This window comes from Aythya fuligula, chromosome 4, assembly GCF_009819795.1.
Source record: "Aythya fuligula isolate bAytFul2 chromosome 4, bAytFul2.pri, whole genome shotgun sequence".
Lineage (NCBI taxonomy): Eukaryota > Metazoa > Chordata > Aves > Anseriformes > Anatidae > Aythya > Aythya fuligula.
In genome coordinates this window covers 65,011,309-65,036,906 of record NC_045562.1, presented here as the reverse complement: position 1 = coordinate 65,036,906, position 25,598 = coordinate 65,011,309, and the positions used below count along the sequence as shown (strand labels likewise).

The window sequence follows — 25,598 nt, the reverse complement described above, 5'->3', positions numbered from 1 at the left end:
CTCTTCACAGTCATATCCTGTTAAAGGGCAAGAGCCAATAGGCACAAATTGAGACCAAGGAAGTTCTATTTAAACATGAGAAAAGAAAAACTTCACTGTGACAGTGGTTAACACTGGAACAGGTTGCCCGAGTCTCCATCCTTGAATATATTCAAAACCCTACTAGCCAAGGTCCTGAGTAACCTCCTATAGCTGACGCTGCTTTCAGCACTGGGTTCGGACCAGGTGATCTCAGGCACTCCACGATACTGAGAAAGCTCACCTAGTGAAACTTCGAGCTGTGCAACTGGACAGAACAACTCCAAAGGGATTTCTGTTCAATGGATCAGAAACATGATCAGTGCTAACAACAAGCTCTGAAAGATCACAGGGACATTGAGAGCTTGGTTCCGATAGAAATGGATTAACAGTCAAAAACATTTTCTGAAATATCAACTTATCAATCTCAGGAAAAAAAAAAAAAAACAAACTGCTGCTACTGGGAATTTTGTCTTTTACTGAAAGTATTTAGTCAAACACTTGACAACAGAAGAAGCTGTCAACAATTTAAAGGCAAGCCAGTTTGCACAAAAAAAAAGATTTCATATCTTCCTGAAATTGACAACAAACTATTGATTGCTGAGAAGAGACATTTTAGCTGCCTCCAAACCCAAGCCTGATAGGCACAAATGCAAATACTCAATTTGGAGTACCTAATATCACGATGAAATTTGACAGGTCTGCAAATAAGACCCGTGTCTTTTTCATCTGTAAGGCTGTAATTACAATAGAGCTAAAAAGAAGGGGAATTTCACCAAATTCCTTGTCTACTGAGTGGAATAGCTGTAGTAATTAAAACCAATCTGTGCTGGGACCCTCTAAAGAGGATCTGAGACCACTGAACATACAAGTAGAACGCTGCCCAGGAGTCATAGCTCACCCTTCCAAAAGCCTAGGTGCTTGTTTTCTTTGCAACTTACAGCCTTGGGAGGTGTCCCTGCCCACGGCAGGGGGATGAAATTGGGTGGGCTTTAAGGTCCCTTCCAACCCAAACCATCCTGATTCTATGATTCTGTAAGTCTGTGGGAATGATGTGGATTGACAAATTCTGAACACAAGCTAAAGCTTTTATCTTAACAACAGAATACTGCAACAGCCCAAACCACACCAGCTTATGTCAAGAATAAGACATGGAGCTATAAGCTAGTATGCATATTAGTAATTATACTGTCAATGTCTTACCAGTCAATAAGATAGATATCTGGAGTTAAGTTATTTTTTTTGAAGTGAGCAAATAGCTTTGGCAGATTTTCTTCAAAGAATACCTCAAATGCAGCAAAGTAAGTCAACATCTGCAAAAACAGGGAGAAAAAACAGTTAGCTCTATAATAAATAGACTTCAATATATTATCTGTTGTTGGATTCATGTTCTTCAAAAGAAAAATCATGTGAATTACATGATGGAATACAGAGCTAAACATTTGCGCAACAGACAGCATCTGCAAACACACAGTTTAACATCCATTCTATATTTTGTTCTCACATTAAACAATATCATTATTGTTGTGGGTCTTGGCCAGCTTCCTTTGGAAAGAAAAATAGCATCAGGAGAGAAGTTATTTGCTGATTACTCAAAATAATTATGATAACAGAACGGTGCTTTATGTTTGTGGCAGTAACCTAATGTTACACTGAATAACATCCAAGACCCAATGGATTACAAAATTAAATACAAAACTGAAATAATGTAATAGCCCATAGCAAGAGTGATGAGTCCATTTGGCTCCAATCATAAATCATATTCTAATACCAAAGCTTCAATTGTATAACACGTTTTAAAAATGAGATAATAGTTATTTTTACTGTAAAGAGACAGAGAAAGTTCACACAGAAAAGCTGAAGATCAGGACAAAGCACTTATGCAAGAGAAACAGACTCCAACCCCCATCTGATACCTTATCCCCTTAACTGTACTGGTTTTAGCATGAAAACTAGAATGTTATTTTTAATATTTGAATATTTGGATAAAATAGAGATAAAAAGAGGGCATGGAGAAAAAAAGAAAAAAAAAAAAAAAAAAAAACCTTTCCTATCCAACTAAGAATTAAAAACAAAAGTCTTTTTTAACTTTTCCACCCTAATCCTCTTACTATTGCAGGAAGAAAAGTTTAACAAAGTCCTTGAATGACTCAGTATTTTTAATTACAATCTCTTGTAAATAAAGAATGCAATAAAGAATGGTTGTGGTATCTTTGAAGTACAAGTTGTACCAGCATGCTTTTCCCCAACACACCATGACAGTAAAAGGGAAGCCTTTTGTGTGAAACCCTTTAAAAGGATGACAGATGCTTACCTGCTTTTTGATAGCCTTACAGAAATGTTTTCCTGTTTCATCTGAATGTAGTGACAAATTCTAGACTACCTTCGTTAATAGCAGCACATAAAAAAATGACTCTCAAGCCAATCTGAGATGGGCAGGCTACGGAAATAGCTGTACCAAGTTAGGTAAAATCTCTAAACCACCTGTTAGCCAGAAAAAGTTTCACAGTAAACAGGAAAATAGAAACCTAGAAACCCACTTTAGAGAACTCTACAACTGAAAACTTCCCAATATGTATTTTTAAATACACGAAGTCCAAGCATCATGTGAGATTCATAGGCATAAAGAAGGAAGCAAGTAATGCAAGACAGTCCTACTTCCAAAATGTTCTGTTTACAAGCCAACACCACAGTAAAAAGAAGTCCTACTAAAGGATATCAGAAGTACATTAAAGCAGGGATTTTTACACATAACTGCCACAATCACATCTGTTGATAGAAATGAAGGCAGCTCAATTAGAAACGCGGTAAAGGTTCAGGTATTTATCTTGATTGTATCAACATACAATAAGACATTTACTTAGTAGTAATTAAAAAAATCCAGTTGGAATAAAAATTTAACCAAGAAAATAAATCAAGTGAAATCAGAATAAATTTCTATGATTTCCAAAAGCACCTCTTCAATAAAATAGAAAAAGTAAAATCAATATAAGACAAATTAGCATTTGAGTATTAAGCTGTAAAACTGACAAAAAAGTTCAGCATACACAACAGATCTGAAGATTAACCACAGGAAGACAAAAACATCTCACTTTGTCTCACCACTAGGTACAAAATTTTCCTTGGGGTGTGAATCATGGCTTTGCAATTTCACAGTACGTTAATACTCCTCCATGTAGCACCACCTCTCCTGTTCTGCAAGCATTCTTCTATCACGTAGCCTCTGCTTGTCTAAGCTAACAAAACCAAAGGGCACTATCCAAGGGGAAACTAGAAACACCGTTACAGCTAATAAACATCTTATTCTAGAAAATTTAATTCTGAAACCAGCTTCAAAAGATCTGTATTTACACACTGCATGAGTGAGCGTGTCCTCCTTTTTCAAACAGTAGTTATGGAGATGATTGATACAGCTTGTAGCAGTGCTGTCTGAGCTGTTGTACATCTCCCACAGGCATTTACAACTGATGAGACCCAGAAACTGTAACAAGAAATTACACGTGTTTTTCCAGCAGAAAATTACAATAGGATCTCTAGTGTCCCACTGTTTAACCAATGCAAGTGATCACTGTTGATGTTACCCATTCCTCTGCTTTATTTCTCCCATTTAAACCCTTGAGAAAGCTGACCCTATTTTTACAGCATTAATGGGTAAATAAGTGAAAAGGAAATACAGAATGGCATAATTTTTTTGAAATACACTTCAAAAATAAATTAAAATTGTATTTCAGGAGATGAGTCTTACTTTGCTGTGGTACACAAGTAGCCCAGTATACATGCTAACAAAGAATTTCAGACAACAGAGTGTGAATGAGGCACCCAACTTTCACTAAAAACTGGGGAGGACAGGGCTGTCTGCTCATCTGATTTCCCCCATGCCATCTAGAAAACGTAACTGCTACAGAGTAAAGAGATGGGAAATCCAGCTCTTTTGGGAGCCTATTTAAGCAATGTGTTAGTTTGGGATAAAAAGCACCTTCAAACCACTGTTAAAACTATTAAGCTGTTTTCGGCTTTCATCTACAGTGCTCAAATTCAAGAACACCTACAATAATATTCTCATGACTATTCTCTGAGCATCATAAAATACTCAGCAGCTGAACAACTTCATTCACCTGCCTGTTCAAAAGCTTGGTGGGGAGTTTTTAATTCCAGTTTGGTTTGTTTGTTTGTTGAGGAGGGGTAATATGTGTGCCTCTGCTATTTAAAAAACAAAAAATGATCAAGCATGTTGCCTTAAAATAAATTCAGACATTTTCCAGGCTACTGAGCTCATGTTTCGTTTTGTTTTGTTTTTCAACATATCCACAGTATGTAGACTACAGTTTTATTGCATACTTACAAGGCCATGGTCCACACGGAAAAATGCCATCTGACAGGGTTTATTTAAAAGGTTAGAAAAAGCAATGAAGGCATCTGCAGTATCCAAGTTCAAGATCAATACTGCTGCTATGAATGACATGCCCTGTACCTGAAGAAAGAAAAAGCATCACAATTCAACAAGAACTGTATTCTTTCAAGAACACTGCCCCATTTTGTCATTGCAATCACTACTATTTAACACACTCACTGAGCTATTGAATTTTCAAAACTTTCAGAAAGGGAGGAATTTTTAACCTGCATAACCACTTGGTATTGAATGCTGAGAGCACGGAAGCTAACGATCCCCGCGTTGCCTCGTTTCAGAGACTCCAAGTAAAATTCCTAAAAAAGGCCAGGATGACATCACTCTCAACTATGCAGAATGAAGCCCTTTCTGAAGATCTGAATGAAGATTTTTTTTTCTGGTCCCTCTTCTCATAGGAATAGGGCATATATGTTTTGATCTCTGAAAAGCTGTACTAGGACACTAGAGACTACCCATGTTTCTTTTTCAATCAGTAACCTGGTAGATTTGAAGAGCTGCAATGGCTCATTTGACAACCAGCAGCATTTTAAATTAAGTGTGTGTTTCATTTACCATAAACTCATGATATTGTTACATTTTTCCACAAGCTTATTATGGAATTGGCACAGAACCGAGGCAAAACTCACCCACCCTAAGGGTGTAGTGCTGCCATCACAGGGTCACATGGACCGAGGTGTGACAGTCCTTCCTGCAAACCTGAGGAACGAGCTCCTTCCTAACACAACAACAGGTTCCACGCCAAATGAAGCACACCACCTCATCTGCTCTTCTTCTAGTTTCCAGGCAGTCACGTTCAGATGTTGCCAAGTAGCCAGTGCTACTCACAGAACAGGAATGGTATTTTTCTACATTTGCCTTCTATAAAACAATAGCTCCCAAATAAACGAGCTCTTAAACACATCCCTGCTCTGTAGTTTTCTGTTGTTGTTGTTTTGTTTTTTTCTCCCCCAGACTAAATAAAGTATCTGAAATCCACTTGGTCCTTTCATAATCACTACTTTGAATACTTTGAGGAAGCTCGTGTGGCTGTGATGGATGCTGCTTTACAGACAGTTCCAGAAGCTCATAACCCTAAGGCACAGAAATGCGTATCAAGAGGAGTAAGAAACACAATTCAACAGAACAGCCTCAGTAACACTGCCATTAAGAACAGTGTGTACTTCAAAGGACCAATTTAACTACATCTTCTCTTTCAACACCAATTTTCAAGCACTAAAGATATGTACTTTTGAGCTTTCCAATGACTTAACCTATTAAAAAGTTTAAATTTAGCAGCAGAACCATTATATATGACACACACCTCCCAAGCATGTATTGGCATATAAGCACACAGAAACCCCATAATTATTCACAGAATAATTTAATGCTGGTCTACAGCTGATTAACACACTCTTCCCTCCTCCTTGTTCTCCCTCCCCACCCCACACGAAAAAATGATTCACTTACATAGCCTACATCAGGTCTGTAACAAGTATAGGCTCCTAAAATACTGTGCAACGTGTCATGGTAAGGACCCCCCTGTAATTAAACAAAAACAAGACAATATGTCTAAGTATGTAACAAACATGTTCAAAACCCTTCAGTGCTACAGACAGTATCTATTACTTTCAATTAAAGATGCGTTGTTTCCCTCTAGAGCTCTGAACACCCCCATCTCCTTCAAAAAAAATCTTTAGCTTTACGTTACAGATGCATACAGTTCATTCAATCCATCAGTTACGCATTATATTCTTGTACAAGAGGCATGTAAGCCTAAGAGACTCAGTATAGCTTAGTAGCTTTTTGACAATTGTGCCAAGAAGGCAGAGCACTAATGAGAACTACTTCATTGTCTATTAGACTAGAGGCAGAATGCAATCATGAAGAGAATGGTTAAAACAACAATATGCTCTAACATACACACACAGATCGTATCCAGCATGACATCTATAGCCAGAAAGAATTTTATGTTGTAGACTATTAACAGCTGCCATATCTTACACGAAGTATGATAACTGGCTGAGAATTTCCAAAGGGAGAAGTTTTCAACCCAAAAATGCTGATTCATCAAAATCTAAATTTTTTAATAAGCATGCTGAAATTTGTGTATAGAAAGACAAAATATTTGCTTAAAATGCGTAATTAAAGCACACCAAAAACACACAAATTACATTGGCCTTTCATGGAACAACAGCAAAAAAAGGGTGACCAAATTTTGCTTGCTTGAGCTGTGTTCTCTCTCACTTACCATTTATTTGCAACCTAACAGTGTTGGTTCACTGACTAGGAAATACTAACCTGTATCACCTAGACAGAAACCAGTGTGAACTTAATTAGATGAATCAAGACATAATGATAAGCCAGCAGATTGCTTTTTCCTTCCTCCCAATGAGTACCTTAGAGTTAGTCTCTTCTAAACTTCCAAAAGCTCTAGGAACTTGTTCTCTCAAGAGGTCTGTTCCTTCAGATTTGATCACAGTGGGCTGTTTCAACCCAGGGATGAACAAGATTTTGTAAACTTAATTTCTCTGAGTATTCATGATAAAAGTTAACATTACTTACCTGCTGGAATATACAGAGATTAGGAAACGTTCTTGAGATATCCAGTTTTATTAACTCCAAACTTGCTTCTCTGTCAGCTGCAGAAAATCCAGCATCTACAAAAGCCAAAATTACAGCATTTATTACATAGGTCACTGCACGCTATTCTCCCCCCACACCGTATTATAAAGCAAGGAGGGAAAAGAGAAAGAGACAAGGCAAGACATGCCAGGGATGTCACTTGTATCCTTTGACATATGAAAAGACATATGCAAGCCTGTTGACCTATGACCCTTAGCCTTCAAAGAGGCTTCCTAATGCTTCCTGAAGTAGATGCCTCTGTGGGTAGGTCATGATGGGCAGAAGATCTACAGGGATCTATAGGATGGATGTCAGCTATCTTTATTACTATCAGCTCTCTTTCCAAAATCACGTTTATTTACTCTTCGTATGTGTTGTTAAAGTTAATGTCACCACAATACACTCTAACTGAAATGGATCTCACACAAAGTAAATTTCTAAAGCATTAGAGATCCAAAAGTTTCATTTCTACTTTGGCTGTCCTGGTTAAATATGTTAAGGAGCTACCTACTGCTACACAATGAAGAATCAAAAAAACAAAGAATTGTTACTTGCAAATAGTATTAGCATATAACAATCAGGATAACAATGAGGATATACATCCCAGAAAATAAAGTGCAAGATAAAGCTGGAAATGTACTAGATGTTGTTGCACTTAAGATGCAGGAAACCAAATCTCAAGAGAACAAAGCAGGGGGGTTCCAATTAAAAACATTTTTTTTTCTGTTGATAAATACCAGTTCTCCTTTTTCTGCTCAGAGTGTAATTACTCACCAAAGGCAAATTTCAAGCATCTACATATACAGTTTAACACTCACTCAAAAAATACAACTCTTTTAATCAATTAGTAAATCTCAAACCACTTCATGTGCAAAAATAAATTGCTGCTCTCTGAAACATGCCCCAGAGACAGACTCCAAGATGCACTATGGGACCAAACTGTAACTTTCCACTGCTATTTGAGTCTCAATTCCAAAACTGCAGATGCAGCAAAATATTTTAGTGTTGCAATCCAATTTATAAGCCCCCAAACCTTCCTAGTTTTCCTACAAATTAATATCTGTAATACCAGAACTGTATCTGGAGATAGTTTTTAAAGAAAAATGAACAAGTTTGATGTATTAAGAATACAGCTCATTTTGCTTCCACAAAAAGCTTTATTTTTTTTTTCCAGACTCATCTTTATAGGTGAATTTTTTTGTTGTTTAAAATCTGTTATTTACGGAACAATTTTACCAAGTCTTGTATTTTGTAACACAGCATAAATTATTAAATTATTAAAACGAAAAACATACCTTCACATTCTACTTCAGCCGTTCCTGTGCTAAGTGATCGCCATTTTTCTTTGGCACGAGCCAGGCAAATATCATACAGTTCTGGAAAAAGAAAACCAGAAAACCAAAGCTGCTATTTGCATACACGCATGCCCACTGTTGGGTTCTATCCACTTACCATACGTGGTACCATATGTAACCATACGAGCAACGTTGCTGCAGTCATTACAACCAGCAGTACCTCTAACACACTAATTGAATTTTTAAGTAGATTATGGTTCTGAAAGACTTGTTCCACTGACCTGTAATTTACGAGCCAGAGGAAAGTAAAGGCAATCTAGGCACCAATTACGTTCTGTGTTCAAGCACTTACAGAGCTCTGACATTCAAAGTTACAGTCTGAATGGATAACTAGGATAAGCCTAGCAAATTCAATGCAAGAACTAAAGCTACGGTAACTAAAACAAACACAGAAAAGCAGCACAATACAGCAAGAGGACAGGCAGTCCACAGCATTTCCATATTATAATTAATTGGAAGCAAATGGAATTAATTGCTCTTTCAGACCTGTTTTCCTGTAGTCCAAAGCAGCACGCTATTTGTTTTCACAAACATACACATGAACAAAAGCACAGATTTTCCCAGAGGTTTTTTAATCTCACACAAGCCTAACATCTTGATCTAATTCAAGAGAATGCATAGTCATAGCCATTACAAAATGAACAGCAATCCTAAATTAGGAAAAAAAAATCTTGAGTCATTAATTCCAACCATCTCCACCTAACATCAAAGCAAGACACAGAGATGGTAATGATCATAAGCAATTCACAGCAGCAGCCCTATGACAACTAGGAGATTAAAAGATACAGTATTTTTGAACAAACCATGTAAAAGTACCACCAATAAAACCTAATTAACTAATACCTCATGCTCAGAAATCACGTTCTGATACCTCATAGTAAATACAAGACTATCCCCTTGTTATTTCCCTTGACAGCACAAAGTGGTCAAAACAACAGTCTCACCATGGGTGATGTTTAACTCGTTGCCAATTGCCAAGCTCCAGACTTTGCCTCTCACGCTCGGTGGAATGCCCTGCCACCACAACTCTCGAACTTTACGGGAACAACACCTGTTTAAAAGAAAATGTATTCTCCTAAGAAATATTTCATTGTCAGATGAATCATCAGTGTGCCCTCCTAGCATGGCTGAAGGGATACAGACCAAAACGAACATCAGTGGGCCAAAAAGTCAAACAAGATCCTCGTGTATCGATTCTTTAGGACTATTTTGCTTTGAACTGTAAAGGAAAGCTTCATTCCTTCCAAGACAATGACTTATTTTGACAGGAGCACTACAGTCACAGTAACTGCAATCTGCCACCAACACGATCAAGCCAGAATCAGAAGGGACAGAAATGAGCGAAAAAGAGATCCACACCTCTGCCACTGCATAGCCTTAAGTCTGGAGAGGCCTAAAGCTCCATGTAAAGGTAAATACAGAAACAAGCTACAGAGGTCTATCCTCTCCCCTCACTCATCACCCCCTTGCGCAAATGAGACGTGCAGTTTTCTATCCGGCTGTGCAGCTTTAACCCGCCAGCAAAACATAACAAGATGCAACAGTAGGAGGGAGCATGAGAGGCATTTTAGCAGAACACAGGCTAGGGCTGACATTTTCCAATCTGAGAAGGTCAAAGGAGGAAAAGGTTATCACTGAAGCACCAATTAAAGTTTCTGGGAGTGACAAAGAACACAGTAATGCTTTTACCTAAATGCAGACTCTGAATTAAAATGTAAAATGTGGAATACACTGGGTAATTTCTGTATTTGTAAACTGGTAACAGGAAAAGGTGTGCTTAGTTTTACAATAAAAACAAGCATCTTCAAACAGCAAATAGATGGGCTTTTAATCTACAGTTTCCTTTTAGGGAATCTACTGTTTCAGTTCGATTGAATTTTCCAATGATTTCCATCAATACTTTTAACACGTTCTCAGGACAACTGAATCCCACGATCCAGCAAACTGCAGTTATAAAAGACATGGAGTTTTCAGTTGTTAGGCTGGTTTTTCTCACGTGGGATGGGGGGGGGGGGTTGTTGTTGCTTTTGTCTTTTCTTTTTTTTTTTTTTTTTTTTTTGGAAATGACTAGCAAAATAGCAAAATCCATGAAAAACCTGGGGAGTGAAGGTAACTTTCCAGTTGCATGTGCTGTGTCTTAGTAGAAAATCTTTCAGTAATCAATTTTTTTCAGTAACTTTTTCACTACTCTTCTTTTCCATCACTTGATTATCTCTGTAGGTATGCCACTAATTAGATGCTTAATAGTACCGTACACATACTTCAATCCACATCTGATACTGAAACATCAAGCTCAAGTAGTCAAGGAAAGCTCATTTCTGATAAACCCATGGCGTTTAAGCATTACACTTTCTGCTCTTACATTTTCTACCACAGACCACTTCTCAGTGTGTCAGTTTCTGAATACTCTCAACCTCCATTAAAGACAAGTAATTGCAATTAATTAGAACTGCATTGCTTTTAGCCACCTTATCAAAATAAGGCAGCTGATGTTGTTCATTTTCTTTGTAGTTGCCCAAAGGTGACTTTCAAACAAAAGCTTCCGACTCTATTTACAATTATACAACTTCTTTCTACGACACAGACTTGACAGCTTTAATTAAAACTCAGTATAACATACTGTCTTACATAGTTTCCCAGTTGGGCAAGATTTCATTGTTCCAAGTTAAAACAGCATTGCCTATGCTGTCCTCCAGCTTACAGCGCTCCTCCAGTTGTTTCTTTCTCTTCTGGGCTTCTTTAAGCTCTGCGGGAAAACAATTTCCTTTTCAATTTAATAAAGCCAGGAAAAAAATAATTCAGAGTTAGCTACACGGGACTACATTGCCATGTACAATCACCTGATATACACGCAAATTTACAGCAGACTGTTCTGATTCTAAAACTTTAACATATGGTTTATCTTGGTGTCCTACATCACAGATCTACATACTGGAAACTTTCAGAATAAGACCGTACATTTTTCATGTTCGGTTTAAATGCATTTTATATTTTTCTATTCCCATTCAGTATTTCTTCCTGAATCATCAGTTACTGTTTTTTTCCCACAAGCAAATTTGTTAGACAAGCAATTTAACAAATGCAGGCAGGCGCTCTTTATAGCATCACAGTGGAAATACAGAATGTGTGCACGTGCACACACCATCAACAATATGGGAAAGTACTGACGTGGCAAGGAAAACTAATGGAAGAACACCATGTACCAAGGTCTTTGGAAAAAACACATACAACCCGATGGGTCCACTTTAAAGCCCAACAGAAGCTGTGCCTGGACCACGCTAACTGTCTCCCAGTACGTTCAGCTTTGATACCAGCTCTTTTTAAGTCTGTCTAAATGGGGGCTTGCATTTTTCTCTGTATGAGAACAACGCTTCCACACTTTGATTTGCTGATGTCTACACAACACATCACTCTGCCAAGTTGTTCATCTGAGGAGTGGCCATAGGGAAAATGTTTTACTGGGTATTTATATGGGCAGAATGACGTACTCCCATCCAGTAAAGACAGCACAGAGGTTTGGCCCAATGCCTAACCTGAGCATTACTCCATTTTTTTTTCCAAACCAACTATCATATATGCAACAAAAGAACAGATCCCTTGGGCTACTAACCATTATATGGATATACTGACATGGGAGTCACACAACAGAAGAGGATGAATTTCCCTGGTAGATCTATGATGTTCAAATGGCCTATTTTTATTAAAATGTCAACTGCAGAAAGCAAGGAAGTTTTAAGTTCCTATCATCTTCCCACCATTTCATATGGCTCAGGGGTTTGGCCGGCTGCAAAAAAAATATTTCCAGAAGCTCTCCCTGGACACACAACTTCCAGGAGTTTGTAAATTTGAAGTGGGAGACAGATTATCAAATAAAATAAAGACATTTCCTATCTGCAAAATATATGTAATTACATACTACAGCCTCAACAAACTGTTCCTGACACAAAACTATCAAAGATTTTTAGTTCTCTAAAAAAATCTACTCTCAATTTGACTGATAGGCTAATTCAATATATTAGTATTTTTTTAAACCTACAGACAGATGCTACTCAATTATTTCAGTTAGAAATTCTTTTAAAAAATAATTCTTTCCTGGTAGGTTCTTGGAATGTTTTTCAGATGAAGGAGGGGCTTTTTGATGAAACTACTTTTATCTTTCCCTCTTCCCTGGATTGATTTTCTCTCATGTTACAGAAAAACTGAATGACACAAGTGTATTTCAGGTTTAGAAAAACCCCTCAACTTCATTGTTCTCCTCTGAAGACAAGAAATTCCATCACCTCTTTTTTTTGCTTGAACCACCATTTCTTCGTACTGTTGTCTGTGTTTCTGAGCTTCTTCTGCTGGTTTTGCTGGGAGGTTCCTTAAATTAATAAAAAAAACAGCATTTAAAGTTGGCATGCCTGTCTAAAGATAATTCTAGACACTTCTAATAGAAAGGCATAATGCTGCCTCATGTCAAAATATTTGATCAAAAAGTAGTCCAACAGATTCTTGGAAATATCTTTTTTGCCAGAGTCAGCAGAAGAAAAGGAAAGAACACTGACCAGCTATGACTGACTCCTTTTATACACAAAATATGCTGACTAATTTCCTTTTGTTTGGTAATTTCAGCATTTTTATTATTAAACCAACTGAGCCCACAGACTAATCTTCATAAATAAAGGGAAAACAGTCGTATCAAGCTGGTGGTTTTATTTTTAAACTGATCTCTACAGATAAAAGCAGAAAACTTTATTCACTCACTGTGTACCTCGCTTAAGAACTACATCCATAATTTTCTTTACTCATGCAGTAATCACTTGCCACACCAGCTTCCTTTTCCTCCCTGATCTCAGAGACCCCATTTTTTTTCCAGAAGGTTTAGCTCCTCGCCCTCACTTGTACAGCAGTAAGCGGAGCTGGAGTCATTCCATATATTCTCCATTTCTTAATGACATTGTCATATATGTGAGATGATGTATCTGTTAAGATTCCGTTAAGATGCAACCTTTTCCAGTTAAAGCTAGAGAGACCATATAATATTAACCGATTTTTCCCTGGAAGTTTTACCTAAACCCTACAGGTGAGTAGGAAACCAGGAGCAGCCATTTTGCAAAATATCTCGCTGCATTTCTTTTGGAAATCTTAAATTTTCTTTTGTTGCAGAAGATCAACAATAAATTACTTAAATCCTAACAGGTTTGAAAAAAAATAAAAAAACGTAAACTAAGTAAACAATTCAGAGAGATTTTTTTTGTTTTAGACAGATTCATTAAAGGACATGACTGTTGCTCAGAACAGTTTCCCCCACTAGACAAAAGAATGATGATTCAACTGTCTAGAATCTTTTAAAACTTTTTTGCTAGAAGCTCCTCAGCTTAACAACACTAGGGAAAAAACACAGAATCTGAATGCTGTCCTGTCACGTAGCATTAATTCAGTCTAGCTGAACGCTGTATGTCTCAAAGCATCGCACATAGAGAATGATTTTAAGAGACAGGTTTTAAATAAAACAAGTAAGCTAGTACATATTGTTTCCAGCTGTACACAAGAAAACCTGCTATAACAAATAATCACTTAGGTTGTTCTAGATGTTCCAAGAAGTCTTGGCATGTAGCCTACCAGCCAAAAAAGGTCTTAAATGACCCTACACTAAACTAGTTTGATATGAGCATTCTTCATACACATTTGTTGATGAAAGCAAAAATTGGTACAAAGAACTGGCATAGCACAGTTCTTTCTACCAATGCACAGCAATGTTAAAAATGCAGACAACACGTCTGGAAAAATGTGTATCGTTCATGAATTGTCTAAATATGACTGAACTTGTGAAATTTAGTAAACCACGGTAAACTAATCTTCTGGGGTTTGGTCTGCAAAGACCAGAGTCTCTTTGCAGTAACAGCAGCAAGCAACTTCTCAGGTACTTGTCAACCTTTATAACATGATGCTGATCCCACTGCAGAACAATCATTATATTCTTTCATTATTTATGCGGGTTTGGTCTTTCTCTGTGCAAACAGGACACCATATCCTTGCTTCTAAATTTCTTTAGCATATACCAGCTTCATTTTTATCTTTATGTTCTCTCAGGGAAAAGAAAAATCCCTTACTCATGTTCGGAAGCTAGAATTACTCAAAACTAAAGCTCTGCTCTCCTAATTATCATCTTCCACTAAATGGCACAGCTTTTACTACAAAATAACACTACTTTTGTTTGAATAATTTTCCTCATAATTACTCCACTTGCACATACACTAGCCTGAAAAAAAAAATGTTTTTAAAATTAAAATCACTTGTGTGAATTAAAGTGATCAAATACAGTAAGAAAAGCTTTGCTAGCCTCATTTTAAAGGGACCCTCACTGAGGTGCTTCCCAAAACTTACGCTGGTCTGTCCTCTAAAATAAGTGCTGTAGTGGAGAGTGGTTCAAAATCAAGATTCTTCCTCACATTCTGCTTAGGAGAGAGTGGTCTGTGAGCTCGACCAGTTTTTTCTTCATATTCCTATAGAAGCAAAAGAGGAGACAAGTTACAAGAGTGGAGGACACCACAGTGAGGCACAGGAGATTTTACACAGGGTCTGTAAGAGTCATCAAGATATTGCTTTCAAATTTCTGCCCAACTGCAGTCCCTTTTAAGCTTTTCAGCTAGCATCACCTCAGAACTGAAAACAATGGTAAAATTTAAGTGTAGGAATGAGTTTCCATGTTTTCTTTCATTACTTCTACTCATACAAGCATCTCACATTCCTCTGGCTGGAAGCCTGCACTAATAAAATACTGCTAAGTATGAGCTTTTGAAATAGCACGAACCATCTGAGGTATAAAATAAGACCTATCTAAAATATTTTTATTTACATGGTTTTGAAATTGAAGCCAAAACTGCTGGAGTTTTAAAGTCCCATTGTAAGATTTCTCCTACCCACGCTATTTTCAGATGCAAAAGGTCGGTGACAGCAAAAATGGTTAAAATTATGGTCAAAAAGAGCCCTCTTATAATGCCCTGAAGTATGACAACCCTAAATCATAACAGAGCATAACACTAACTTGTGTTTATAATACAGACACTGGCACACCACAGCAAGTCTAGCAAAGAGGCACCCTGATGCTAGGACAACACCTGAATTGAAGCTGAAGGAACTGGTCTTGTGCAGCCTTCAGAGTTTCTGCCTGGAAATCCCTTCTTCACAGGGATTTCCAGGCAGAAACAGCAGGGTGGTAAAGATGTTACAAGGTCTCTGAGGTGTTTGGATTTACAACATGAAGACAACAACTGCTACAAGTTCCCAGAAATGAGGTAGAACCTCCAACCTAGAAGGCATTCAAAATTCAGGTGGATGAGGGCCCTGGGGTCCTGATCTAAGCAGGCTCTGGTCTGAGAGGGGCCTCAGACCTCCAAGAGGTCCCTCCACGCTGAATCAACGTCACTGCAATCAACATTTGAGGCCTAGGGTAACACATACCATACAATTTTTTCCTGCAAACACCGTTTTGGAAGAAAATGCAGAAAACCCACGATCTAATGGAATGAAACAACCTTTACACAGCTCCCTTCTATCCCAAAGTGTGAAACACTACAGCAAGCACTAAGTACAGGAACAAAGATGGCCAAAGAGTCCTACAGAAAAATAAAATGTGTATCATAGATACTTTAAACTTTATCATTAGTTCTGTCACTTCCAAAAAATGCCTGCTTTGCTGTACAGCTTGTTTATACCATATTACATAAAAAAGAAAACACATGCACAATACTCTGAAAACTCAGCACTGCAACTGAGCACTATGCACAGTGTCCCAAACACGGTCTCTTCCTCCCCTTTTTCCTGTTAGCGCAAACAGTTCCTCAAACAGTACTGATTTCTTTGTCAACCTAGCCTACCAAAGATGTAAAAAATAATTAAAAAAAATCTTTGGGCAAAAGATCCAACCCGCTAACAAAAACCAGAACAGCCTGGATTACTCAAACCAAAACAGGATGCCTACCACTAATATAAAGGCCTTCTCCTCCTTAAAGGACACACAAAAAACACACACATGAACACAGAGCCACTCAAATTATTCCATGGTAATGCTGCCCCATTCAATTCCTGATCTAGCTAGTTCTGAGGGATTCAAAGGAGCAGTTGAGTGAAGCTCCTGGGACACAGAAACACTTTTCCCTTGTTTGCTACCAGGGTTCTGTCCCAGCAATCAATCCTGTGATGCCTGCATTGCTGTGACGGGAAACACTGTCATGAATTTGGAATGCCTCACTCGTTAATACCAGGTAATGCATGACATCAGCTTGAAAACCAGGAAAAGAACCAAGAAAAATGTATTTAAACTACCAAATAGCGTTTAGCTTTGACCATTAAAGGGAGAGAGCTCATACTGATGAAGCTATTAAAAAATCTATTGAGAAAATAAGCGAAGAGATATAGCAGAAAAGCTTTTGTGACAGCATATTCCGAACGCTAAGGCACTGTCCCTGCTTTAATAGCTCCTTGAAGGCAGCTGATGGTGACCAGCTCATGAGTGTACCCTCATTACGTGCCTCTGCTGACCCACGAACCACAGAGCACATCCACTGCACTTAGGGCAATGAAGCAAATGCCTATTTTTCTCCTAGTTTCTATTAGGATGTAGCTATTTTTCACGAATTAACCTAGTCAAATATTAACCTACATTACTGCTTCCCGACACGAGGTGAACCTTGTTCTCAAATCTAATGGTTTTACTCCTTTGAGACGCTACTAGTGACAGAAAAAACAGCTGACATCCACAAGAAACTGCAACTACGCAGAAATCATCCCATATTGATCACCATAGAGCATCACAGAGCTTGACATTAAAGGGCAAGCACCCAACGCTTATTACAGAAGTTCCACAAAAGCTGCTTGATTTTTGCTTAAGAAAATTATTCTCAGGGTCCTATTTCGCTGAAAGCCAACTACAGAGCAGAACTGCTTTTGGAAGGTGCAAAAAAACTGCAATGGGGATTTCATTTCATTCAGTAGAATTTGGAAATCTCATTCGCCTAGGCACAAACTTTCCCAGCCCAGCATTACGAATATCATCCCTTCAGGAATTTCTTGACCAAAGAATGTTTTATTTTAGAATATTTCAGAGCATGGGCGGCCAGTTACAACAGTGAGGTATTAGTGCAGTTATTCAGAGCTCTTAAAGTAGCAGAAGCCAATCCCACGTTTCAGCAAGCATTCACTGATGCGCTTTACTCAGCATCACCCTACAGCAAAGCAGCCAGACCGGCACACAAAATGGGAGTGGCACTTCGATCAGATTAGCCATATGAGTCCTTTGTAGTATTTTCAGTAGTAGCTAAACATAATAAAAATGTCCTTTGGTGACAGATCGGTGACAAGGCTGTGTATGAATTAGGAAGGGGAAAAAAAAAAAGAAAAGACTCAGAGGGAACAAAAGCACTTCAAAATGATCTTATTTCGGTAGGAAGGGAATGCCAATTTGAGCATCGCATTGTGTGCTACAGCTCTGAAAGGGACTGAAGCCTCCCCAAACTCGCAAGTATCTGCTGATGGAGCACACAGAACTATTTGCACGGCTCAGCATACCGCAATGGGCACACAATAGCTCATTTGAAGCTTTTTGTCTTTAAACCAGACTCGAATCCCCTACGATGACAAATAACACAGCAGATATTTACATCCTAAACTACAGCTAGGGCTCGCTTACCTACATTAACTTCAGGCTCCCTTCAGGAAGAAGCGCTCGCACACCTCCGATGCGGAGCACATCCTTACCTCCGGGCTCACCGGGGCTTGCCTGCCAGGCCTGCTCCTCTCCAGCCGGGCTCCGGGGGCTCTCCCGGCGGGCAGAAGCCCCGCCACGAGCACAAACCCAGCGACCCCCCCCGCGGCTCGGCCCCGAGCAGCCGGGACGCCGGCCCCGCCATTTCGCTGCCCGCCGCGGGTCCCCGGGCGGCCCCCGCCGGGCCGCGCTGGGCCTGCTCGGCCGCGGGTCCCCCCGGTTCCGTGGCCGCCTTTTGGCCGCGGGGCAGGGGGCGAGCGGGGAAGCCGAGGCCGGAGGGGCGCAGCCCGGCTCCGGGGCTCGCCGCCTCCACCAGGCGGTTCCCCGGCGCCGGCAGCCGCGCGTTGCCCGACCGCAGCCCCCCGGCCCCGCTCACCATGAAAGCCGCCCTCCTTCACCGGCAGCGCCGCCGCAGCCCCATGCCCGGGGAGCTCGGCGGGCCCTGGCTCCCCGCCGCGGCGCCGCCCGGGCCCGCACGGCCCCGTGGGCCGCCCCGCTCCGCCCCGAGCCCCGGCGCTTCGCTCCGCCTCGCCCGGCCAGGCCTGCGGCGCGGGGACGGGGAGAAGCCTCGTCCTCTAATTCATGAGGGTGTTATTCAGCAGGAATGATGCCCTAATGCTGCCCCAGGAACGCCCCGCCCGAGCGAGGAACCTCGGCTTCGTTCCTGCCCCAGGCATTTGCGTCAGTGCCACAAGGGTGGCAGAGCACCAAGCACCACAGCCCCAATCCTCATGCTTTTTGTCCCAAGCTAGCTCGTCACCCCTATCAGAAGGCATTTGTGTAAAGTTAAAACTATTAAACGAGAAACAACTTCAGACCGTGAGAAGTACCGTAATGTACTACCAACACTATTCCTGTGGTAAATCCTTCTCTTCCCACATGCTGAAAATGGATCAATACCACACATCTCCTAGACCAAGGGAAGAGCCATCTGTCAGTCCACAAACAGGAGCTCCAACAGCTCTGCTTCCAAAAAAAAAAAAAATTAAAATAAAATAAATATATATATATAGGGAGAAAGTGAAGCCTGGTGAGATTGGAAGGCACTTCTGTATGGTGGAAAACAAAGTACACGGTAACTCCAATCAGTTACCACAGATGACACTGATGTTCGGGAGCAGTCTTTATTTTTAGGGTGCCACCATTAAAAGAGTCCCTGAGGCTACTCAGACAACTTATGCACAAGCTTTAATTACATGTGTTTTCCACTGGAATTCCTGCCTCTTTCAGTTGACATGATAGGAACCAGACCAGGATTGCACAAGCAAACAGAAAATTGTTTTTTCCTGGCTTTCAAGTCTGCTTGGTACCAAAATACCGCTTCAGCGCTCCCCATCTGTTGCTTCACAGCTTTCTACTGCAGGTCCATCTGCAATCTCTTGCCTGTTACTTACAGCGTGGTTTACCAGATCGATCTAAGACGGTACGCGCACAGCACATAACTGCCCTCCCTGCCCTTCTGGCCTCTCTCACCATCTCTTTGTGTCACTGTAGGCAGATGTGTGACTGCACACTAAATTAACTTAGGGAAATTACACTGCTAAAAACTCATCTTTTGCTGGATTAGTTTGGCTACTCTGGTAAATTCTGGGTCTTTGTTGCTGCGGGGCAACGTGACTGTGCGTACTGGCACAAACAGAAACCTTGTCCAGGAAGAGGAGCGAGCAACAGGACCTCTTTCAGAAGATCAGCTGAAAGTAGCAGATCATGAAACCTGCGACAATCTTGGGGCTGGAAACTAAGATTAGATTCTTGACATGATACTAAACCATAAAACGTCTATTTTAATGGAGGCTCCTATGTACATAATACAACTCCAGGAATCAAAGGGATCTTAAGGACACCAACACCTCAGGCAAAGATCTGATTGAGAACATCCTTCAGAATTCAAGAGAAGGAATACAGATTGTTGAGATCAAGGAATTATTTGAAAGTTTAATATTTAAAGGATATAATATATATATATATATAATATGTTATATATATATATAATTATATATATATATATAATCTCAGAGATTATTATATAACTCCAAAAGAGTACAGAACTGGTTTGAAATGCAATCAGTTTATTAGTTATGGGTCTGACAGAGATATTCAAGTTTCACACCCAACCTGCAGATTTTACCAAAGTGATCTGGCAAGTTGTACAATTCATTAATGGTTCAAGCGCCATCAGGTCTACTTGCTTTACCTATCTGTACACATTTTTAATCCTCTTAAGTTATAGAAAGAATACCGGAGCAGAAGATAACAATATGATGGAGCTTAACTGAAAAAGAATTGATTTTCTACCAGGGTATCCTTCTCATCTTCAGTACCACAGTATTTTCCTCTTCTATACTTAACACATTAGGAATGCTTAAGTGAAGTAAGGGTAAGAGACTACAGTCAGTTCACATGGGGAGACGCTCACACTACCTATTTTTAGGCATCATTCTAAGTGCTCTGAAATTACCCCCTTATCCCCTGGAAAAGCTTCTCTCTACTTACTACAGATGATAGAGAATTTGGGCTTGCAGCTTTAGTCCCACAAAAATCACACTGAAGTAAAATGAATGAAGTAACGCACACATCTTCCAACAGGTTAACAGTAAAGAGAGTTTCACTCTACTAGAAGCTACGTGCCCTACACTGCAGTCCCATGCTCCATCCACTGGACCACTTCTACAATTTTTATGTATATGTATTTTCATAGTATCATATTTTGAACAACAGACGCGTTGGGTTAAAGAACATTTAAGTCTAGACAGGCCAGTTTAGGTCTTCCAAGAAAGAATAACAGTTCACTGTTTAGGAGTCTGTCACCTCTAATCATGCAACACGCTGTATGTATCAGATGGTTTTCACCCTCAGGGTTCACATTTCATTTGTGCTAAATGTGAATAAGTACTTTTTTGATCATACAGAGTCACATGCCTTGTAATAAAAAATGGGGAAGGAATCTAGAACAGTTACCTATATGTGAAGGACTATCTAGAAGAGACAAAGCATACTGACAAACCATGTGGTTTAACAACAGCTCCTTGTTGTCAAATGTGGTATCTGTAATCAGATTGTGAGGCACACTCTTACAAGCGACTCCAATGAGTCACAGTAACCAAAAAACCCCTAGTACTTAGAACATCGAAAAGGATGTAATTCAATTTGCATATACAAACGTGCACAGTTTCCCTGCATACTGATACCATCTGATACCCTACAGTACTAAACAAGTGGAAACATCTCCTAGAAGGTCTTCCAGCAGTGCAAGCATCTGATAAATGCTTGAGCAAGAGCACACAAGCTAAGTGTTCTTGGGTTATTTTTTTTTTCCTGGATGAACAGCTGCCAAAATAAAACCCTACCAGCATCTTTTTAGTATATCCCTTAAATTTCACTTCTAGGGATTGGGATTACACTGAATATGGAATTTATGTAAAACCATAATTTTACATAAACTATATCTGCTCACTAATCTCTCCAGCTCAATTTTCTGTATAGCCTCCGCACCATGCCCTTGCCAGTCATCCGTCAGCAACTTTTTCCTCTGACATTTCACATTAGTGCTGATGTGCTGGTGTTGCAGAAGAAAATTTATCTTTCCTATCTCGTTTCAAATTACACACTCTTCAGAGTGACTATTTAGGAACTATCTGAACAAAACAGGGAAAAAAAAAAGAGGTATTCTTCAACCTGTGTCATTTTTATGCTGACAATTCTGAAATGGCCAAAGCACCAGGTTAACTCTAGAATGCAGGAAAGGAGACAGAGGAGCATGACATTTTTCAAGTTCTTTAATATGGCCTCAAATACTTGCAGTCTTCAAGGCAGCATAAAAGTGACCCAAGAATGCCATCTACTTCGTGATGCACAGCAACTCACATTGCTATGCTGTTCTAATATCCACATCAGCACGCAATTACTATTTATCCTCACAGCCAGCTGTCTACGCAGCTGAGTATGTGCAGGTCCTAGTTCAGTGTATGACTTCAGTATATACACCAAATTAGTGTGAAAAATGGCACTTCACTTTATACTTTTAACCATACTCCGCCCCCTGCCCCTCTTTTCAAATCCTCTCACTAATTTCTATTCTGCTTCCTCATCAGGATTTGTGCATCTCTAAAGGGATCTCTGATCTTTTTGAGTTTTATACTTGCCTGTCCTTAAGAAAGGGCAGAAAAGGAAGGCACTAAAGCCACTTCAGGTGGTTTTTGTACATCCTTGCTATCTAATCCCTGAAACTACCCTGGAAGCAGTTCCTGGTGCCAATTTCTTACATGCTTAATAAAAACTTCTTTTGCACTCACATTGATTGCATGCTTCATAATATCTTTCATCATCCATTTGGATTGGAAGACTCCTACACCTTCTTCATTTAACTCTACAGAAAATATTAACATGTAAATTTTCCTCTTTGTTGTTTGCTTATAACTTAAGGTTTAGTTTTGATGAGATTTTTAAGAGTATACCCCTAGTATAAATAAAGTACATGAAGGAAGGCAACATACTTTCTAACCTATCTTAAATCATTGGCTATTTGCAGTCTTCAGTATTCATGACTATTTCCACTGAACGTTGTCATGCTAAAGAGAGCTTCACAATACAGCAAAAAAAAAAAAAAAAAAAATCTGATGTGGAAGTTACTAAGAGGTACAAAATACATGTAAAGGAACCACATAGAAAAAAATAGAATCAGATAGATAAAAATAAAATTAGGTAAGTGTCCTCAGAGAGAGAGGGGGAATAAGAATGTAAAATTTGAGGAAATATTCTCCCAACCTTCCTTCAGAAAGACAATTAAGGAAAAAGTACTTTTTTGTTGTTTTGTTTTTAAATCCTGACGTGTACCTTCCAGGTTTCCAGTAACACCCATACAGTATCTCTATTCACGTTGCACAGCCAGAGAACATCAGCTTTATTTGTTTTTGCTAGTGAGCATGGAAAGACTTAAACTTTTCAAAACCTTCATCTCTCCCCACCCCCATTCTTTAATTTTAGATGAAGCTTTAAGTGTGTAAATGGGAACAGAAACAAAGAAAGCCTTTGGATTAGGTTTCTTGGGAGCTTGCTTCTGTTTAACAGAGAAAAAACATATTGAAGTCTACTAAAGCTTTCCCAATTAATTTTACATTTTAGCAATGCAAGTTCCAGTCTCCTGTTAGGACAGACAGTTTTCCCACAATACTGAGAGGCTAACACACCTGCTTTTAAGGATTTATCTCCAACTTTGCTTCACAGTCATGTCTTGCCAAATGCATCTCTGATGCAATGTTCAAAAACGTGCCAGTATTTCCAGACTCTTCCTTTACATAACTCTGCTTTTGTTCCAGGGTTACTATGCTGAAAAAAACCTTAGTGGTTACATGTGTTTAAGCACTATCAGACTCACAGATGCCAGCTACATGTTGGATTCTCATTTAGTAACAAAGGAGAATGAACTTCCACCTATGTAACAGACTTTCTGGAAGGTACGAAGAGCTACGTACTTCATCTTCAAAACGCAGACATTTTTCCACGAAATGCTTCTTATATTTAAAAATAATCTTGTGCCATGTGAATTTATTCCATCTACTGCTAAGCATCAATTTGGGCTACAAAATAACTGTTTCAATTAAGACAGACACATTTTATGATCTCACAGGCCAATTTAAAGCTTACTGTATTTCCCTTAAAACTCAACGCTAGAGTTAAAATAGACCTTTTGGTAGAGACTAGCAGTGGGCATTTCCACTGCAATAACCAACAAAGCTTGTATTTCTATCTATTTAGTATCTTTATTCCAATACCTATCCTCACAGACCATGTTACACTTATTTAGGATCTCTCAAGCTTCCTGGGCTTTTGACCAATACAGTTTCTAAGGAACTCTAAATACTGATAAAACTAAAACAAAGGTTTTAAAACTGCAAAGGGAAAAAAAATAAAAACTCACTTCCTTTCAAAAAACACTTTGGATCTTGTCATAACTGTTCAACTGTTTCTCAAGGCCTATTATTTTCTATTAGCCTCATGATCTTAACAATTTTTCTGTCCTTTCACATTTCAACAACATAAGGGAGGAGGTTCCAGGAGCATCAAAAGCAGCACTTTGGCAGCTAGACTGTTTGCTAGATTATGATGCTAGGGTAGGTCATGTTACGTTCTTTTATTATTAAAATACTCTGGAACAATCATTCTTCTGTAGGATTAAATTACCCTTTCATTTACTATGGATGGAAGCTATTACTCTGTTTAATATTAGATTTGTTTGAGGCAGGTAATTTTCAAGTCAGGACAAGAGCAACAACACGCTCTGTATACAGCAACATGGCCAAGGGCTCCCTTTACTTATTTTTATTTAATTCCACAAAAACTAGATTCCCTTTACATATGATTACAATACAAACAATGTTTTGAACTAGATGAGAAAGAAAAACATAAAATAGCACTGCGTTAAAGGCAGCATGCAAGTTTTGGGGTATAATCCTTTAGCAGGAAAATTAGAGTTACACCTCTATTTCTAGAGACTGCAACAAGAGGAGCATAGGTTAGTTTCAGACTAACAAGGAGAGCTATGCCTTCTTCCAATACAATTGCATTTGTTTCCTTGTTTAAAAAAAACAAAACAAAAAAAAAAAAACAAGGAACTCAGTCACATCGTGACAGATCTAAATCCTGCCTTTCTGACAGCTGACAAGTAGGAACGAGCCCAGAGGAGGAGAGCACAGGAAGTGACTCACTCACACTCCCGGACTTCTACCATGGAACAGGAAAAAATGCAGTAGACAGTTTGTAGAAAAGAGCACTTTAAAGTGTGAATCAGGTCTAAATGCAAGCCCTGCACCACTAGCAGCTGTAGGCATCAGTCCCAGTGATTTCTCCAGTGATCCCTTCCCAGACAAACTCAGTGTGAGCCGAAGGCAATGCTCTATCCAAAGCTGTGATCTAGCTCCTGCAGGAATCAGCAGCCAGCTTGAGCCAACCACTTCCTGTTCAAAAGGCCTCAAACAAACCATCTGAGCACAGGGAAAAGAAGTTAAGATAAACATTCAGAAAAGTTCAGTATTTTAAGACAACTGTCACCCATCAGCAGAGGGCAAGAGGAAGCTGGGCACGTGATGGCACTGCACGCATCTGGAAAGCTCCTGCACGAGAGCTGCACGAGAACCCACACATATCACGAGTCAGTGCTCTCTGCACACTTCTCTGGTGGGTTTGTTTGTTTTGTTTCTTTCTTTCTTTTGTTTTGTCTGGATAAAGCATGCTACTCTCAACAGGAGCTCTGGCTGGCTCAAGAATAGGTTGCAGTAATTCCTTTCAGTAATTCCTGCTAGGTGCCATTGCTCTGCAACTCTTTTCCACCTAATAAATTAAAGCCAAAAAAATGATTCAGGAAAGTTAAGATCAGTTTAAAAAAAAAAAAAAAAAAGCAAAACAAGATCGACTTAAATGACACCTGACCCAAATCAGTTTGTAAGAGTTTTTTGTCCAGTACTGTTACAAG

General features: G+C 39.3%; 1 protein-coding gene across 3 annotated transcripts in view; it reads right to left on the bottom strand.

Moving 5' to 3' along the window:
• Positions 1–25,598, bottom strand: part of TBC1D14 (TBC1 domain family member 14) — a 107,753-nt gene that overhangs the window by 13,085 nt on the left and 69,070 nt on the right. For 2 of the 3 annotated variants that reach the window (XM_032186237.1, XM_032186236.1), the window contains exons 4-12: positions 14,752–14,870; positions 12,663–12,745; positions 11,011–11,128; positions 9,327–9,433; positions 8,323–8,403; positions 6,968–7,062; positions 5,873–5,944; positions 4,361–4,489; positions 1,222–1,331 (exon numbers count right to left, since the gene is read on the bottom strand). In XM_032186237.1, the coding sequence (XP_032042128.1) occupies positions 1,222–1,331; positions 4,361–4,489; positions 5,873–5,944; positions 6,968–7,062; positions 8,323–8,403; positions 9,327–9,433; positions 11,011–11,128; positions 12,663–12,745; positions 14,752–14,870 (914 nt within the window). Of the gene's footprint in view, positions 1–1,221; positions 1,332–4,360; positions 4,490–5,872; positions 5,945–6,967; positions 7,063–8,322; positions 8,404–9,326; positions 9,434–11,010; positions 11,129–12,662; positions 12,746–14,751; positions 14,871–18,506; positions 18,596–25,598 lie in introns of those variants that run through there. The other variant, XM_032186238.1, reaches the window with a different exon arrangement.